This window comes from Eimeria acervulina, genomic scaffold (genome assembly GCF_000499425.1).
Source record: "Eimeria acervulina Houghton genomic scaffold, Eah_scaff194, whole genome shotgun sequence".
Taxonomy (NCBI): Eukaryota; Apicomplexa; class Conoidasida; order Eucoccidiorida; family Eimeriidae; genus Eimeria; species Eimeria acervulina.
Window position 1 is genome coordinate 12,503 of NW_013548801.1, and position 4,366 is coordinate 16,868.

At 55.8% G+C, this 4,366-nt stretch overlaps 1 protein-coding gene across 1 annotated transcript; it reads left to right on the plus strand.

Annotated features, from left to right (window-relative positions):
• Positions 1 to 3,549, plus strand: EAH_00024580 (hypothetical protein, conserved; the record flags this gene model as incomplete). Its single annotated transcript, XM_013393011.1, has 1 exon — positions 1 to 3,549. The coding sequence occupies one exon, from the start codon at positions 1 to 3 to the stop codon at positions 3,547 to 3,549; it is 3,549 nt and encodes a 1,182-aa protein (XP_013248465.1).
• Positions 3,550 to 4,366: the final 817 nt, after the last annotated feature.

The window sequence follows — 4,366 nt, forward strand, 5'->3', positions numbered from 1 at the left end:
ATGGAGCAGAAGCAGCAGCAAGAACGGGGGGAGCAGCGGCGGCAGGGACAGCAGCAGCAACAGCAGGTGCAGCTGCACCAGCAACAGCAGGTGCAGCTAAAGCAGCAACTCCTGGGAACAGAAGAGACGACAGGAAATTGCCATGTCCCAGTAACACTGTCTGGCCGTCCACGCCTTGCTGATTGTGCAGCGCCTATTGCTGCTTCCTCTTATGACTGCGCCTTAGACGCTGGTGCAAACAGTCTATGCAGTGGGACCCTGCTCTTCTGGGCTGAAGCAGCAGCAGCTGTCACAGCTCCATCAGAGCCACTTTCCTGCACACAAGAAGCTGCACGCGGTCCAAACGAGTCAGGTGGGACTCGTCAGAGTGCGACGCCCACTTGTCGAGTTAATGTGAAAACAGGCTCCGCCTTGAGCTTCCATACGGTTTTGCAGCAGCACTTGCTGCAACGGCAGCAACGACACACAGGTGCAAGCAGTTCACCACTATTGCGTCATGTGCTGCTAGCTGCAGAGGAGAGCGCTGCTTTCTTCTCTCCAGTCCGGCTACCTCTGCTGCTTTGCCTCTGTTCTCGCAGCATCCCAACAGCACAGCAGGAGCAACAACGTCCAACTCAGAAACCGCTGAGCTGTGAAGTCCTTTCTAGCGGGGACTCACTTTATGGCAGTGTGTCAGCTTTGACTGCCACCACTGAAGAGGGGAAGGCCACAAAAACAACGAGACTAGCAGCTCCCGCAGGTGCAATAATACCGGAAGGTTGCCTTCTGCTGTCTTTTTTGTGGGTTCTCGCATCGTGGTTCTCTCGGCTGGCGGACCCACTGCCAGTCTCTGCTGCTGCAGCCGCTGCTGATCTCGGCCTATGCTGTACCACTTCCGCAAGAGCGGCAGCTCTTGCAGCTACCGACCCCTCTGCTGCCGCTGCTGTTACAGCTTTAGCTGGTGGGTTTCCTGCGCTACAGGAACGTGCCAAAGCCGTTTCATCGACAGCAGTTGCTGCAGCTGCCTCTCTTCGCGGAGGCATCTGTGACCGTCTCGCTGCATTGAGAGCTCTAGCCTACTGGTGCTGCTGCTGCACCCTAGCGAAACAGGAAGGCATGCAAAATGTGCAGCGAAATCGGATGCGGCAACAGCAGAGGCAGCCGCTGGCGCTTCATGCAGCCCCACCACGCATCAGCAGCTCAGAAATGAAACGCGAAAACAGCGGCACCAGCAGCAGCTTAGCCCTTTTGCGTCAGTTGCAGCAAGAGTGTCGGGAGTCCTTCGCGCAGCTGCTGTTGCAGCAGCAAGACGCCCAGCAGCAGCTGGCAGAGAGACAAGGTATTGAAATGGAATGTGCCTGTGCCTTGAGGGAGAAGCAAGAGCAGGCGCTGAAGGCAGCGATTGCTGCTCGTTGCCTGCCAGTTCAAGATTCAACGGATTCGAAAAACTCAACAGCTGCTGCTGTTGCTTCTTCTGCACTTGAGGCGTGCGAAAGGGACTTGCAGGAGCTAGTGCAACAGCACTTGAGTGAATGTGAGCTGCTTGGGAGACACTGGATACATGAACAGCAGCTAATGCGCAAGCAGCAGTTGCGCATGTTCAAGAATGTTGCAGCAGACCTTTACGTGCTGCAGCATGGTTCCGCTGCTGTGTATGGGGCAGCGTGTCAAGAACTGGTGCTACCCCCGCTTCCTTCTGCAGATGAAACGGAGAGATGGGCCTTTAACTGGAAGCAGCGGCAAAAGGAGCAAGGACGGCAGGAGCAACCGATGCAGGAACAGCAACAACCGCCGTCTCGGCGGCAGGTGGGAGTAACTGCACGTCAGCTTTTTAGAAGACACGGTGGCAGCCCTAGCCAGGAAGGGGGCTCTTTGCTTGATGCTTCAAGCAGCTCTGATAGCGTTTCTGCGGCTGCTGGAGAAGCAACGGCAGCAAAAGAGGAGCGCCTGGGAAGCTACGGCGCAGCAGCAGCTCATGCAGGGTCAGCAGCAGCCGCTGCTGCTGCTACCAGTGCATTCATGGGCACACCTGGTGCTGCTGGGCAGAACAAGCTGCAGCAGCAGGAACAGCAGAACAAACAGCCAGTAATTACCGCTTGCACGGAAAACAGCTCGTCACAAAGCGGGGGAGCGCAGAGGCAGCAAACAGCACAACAGAAGCAGCAGCAACAAAAACAGAAGCAACATGTGCTGCAGAGTTCCTCAACGGGCTTCACTGCGAATGCGGCGCACTCTCAGCGCCACAGGCAGCACCAGAGACAACTCGCAGTAGCTGCCGCCGCTCACCAGGGGCCAGTCTTTGACATGCCTCGCCTGTTACAGGGCATAGCAGCTGGTGCAATGCAGCCGCAGCAACGTCGCACTTCAGGGGTGCCGCAGCAACACCAACAGCCTTGGCAACTGGGAGGGGTACAAGAACATGCAGAGGTGAGGCTCACATTTGGGGCTCAGCAGCGACGGACACTCTGGCTGCACGTTTGCACGGGCCTCACGGCAGATTTCTTCCCCTCCAGTGCTGCTTCTCCTCCAGAGCAGCAAAATCAGCAGCAGGGGGGTTTGACTGTTTCGTGTGCAGCAAAGTGGCTGTCGTGGCTAGGACAGGGTGCCACGGCCTTTCCTGAAGAGCAGCTCGCGGACTGGCCTGGGGGATCCTCTTCCTACTGCTACAAAGACGCGCGACATATGCGCGGCAGCACGCTATCTTGCTTCGTGGGCAGCAGTGGGAGGCCGAGTTGTGGGGAGCTGCTGACCGGGCAGGAACCCGAAGGTCCCTCTGAGGATTTGTTTGCTGCCTTGAAAAGCGGGCCACGAGCGTCTCTTTCCGGGGCCATTTTGCCCACTGGAGCGGCCATGCAGGAAAGTTGTGCATGCATTAAGGCGGGTAACGACACTTCAGATCTGCTACTACCTTCCCTGGAGGAGCAGCAACGTCTACTGCGTGCGGCTATGCATGCAGTGAGGCGCAGCAGCAACTGCCTCGGCAGCAAGCAGAGGCTGCTACTGCAGCAAGGAGAAGTCTTTGTCTCGCGCCATGCAGCCAGACTGCGTCCACAGGTGTGCTTCCACCTGGCGGTTGCTTCGGCGGGACTGAGCCATGAAGCGTCTCAACCGTCGAGCCCTTTGGCAGCAGCACAGTCGGCGGAGGCACCAGTGGAACACGACGGCAACAAAAGGAGGAATAGCGCTGGGGATGACCTCGATTCCCTTTGCGCGCCTGTATGCGAGGGACTACGGCAGATCCTCAGACTATGTGAAAAGCATGCAGTTGGAGCGCTGCTGTTGCCTGCACTGTTACTCGAGACAGAAGCCTCAGCAAGCTGCCTGCCCTTTGCCGTGCTACAGCGGAGAATGCTGGCCGTGCTACGGTGCGTCGTCGCAGAGCTCCGGGCCATTTCACTGTCTCCAGCCAGCAACGGTTACAGTTCATCAGATGCTGCGGTTGGCCGTTTGAGGCACCTCGTGCTGCTGTTGCCTCCCATACAACAGCAGCAGCAAGAGGGGTCTGGACAGATGAACCTTCTTGTTCAGGCGGCTGTAAACTTTTTAAGGAACTCTGCATGCTGCTGTTAATATTTCAGCAATTTTCCTTTCGTGCCTGAAAACTGAGTAGTCTAGGGCGTGACAGCTGCACGGAACCCAGGGCAGTGTTTGCGAGGACATTCCAATGCTTGACAGCAGTATCTTACCAAACCAATTTAGAACCAACTGAGCAGGATTGCACCATCTTACTTTACCTTCCTCGCCAGTAACCTCGTGCAACTTAGCTCACAGCAACGCAAGTCTCTTCACCGCTAACATGCGGCATCAAATTCCCAACGGCACTGGTGGTTTCAGTTTATTGTTCGGCCTTCAGCGCGACTGTAGCTCGTGTGCTGCTGAGCACTTAGATTGTCCTTCAATCCTCAGTGTTGCGCACAACCCAATAGGCGAAAGAACAATGCGAATATGTTCTCCCGTCGTAATCCCAAGACAACTGAATGAGTTGATGGCATGTGGAGCTTGCCACCCACCGTACATATCCACATGATGCAAACTTGGGGTAATGATGAGGAAAACTCATGCATCACAAGGCCCAGCCGTCAATGGTTCATTAAAACGCTGTACTACGACCTCTCTGTAGGAGGTCTAACTGTGCTTCAGGCTTCCAGCACTAAAATGGATGTTTCCTTGCTAAGCCTTCGGCCGACAAGCCTCATCTCGTTGTTTCGACGTGACAGAAGCAACCTATGGCGGAGTCTCACAAATGACCCGCTGAAATAGACAACAGGACACACTGAAAACTGAAAAAAAGACTCTACACGAATTTGTGGTGCAGGGAAAACTCTCGATGATACCCAGCGTGCAGTGTGGAAAAATGGCAGCGTCTCATGACCGACCCGATCCCCAG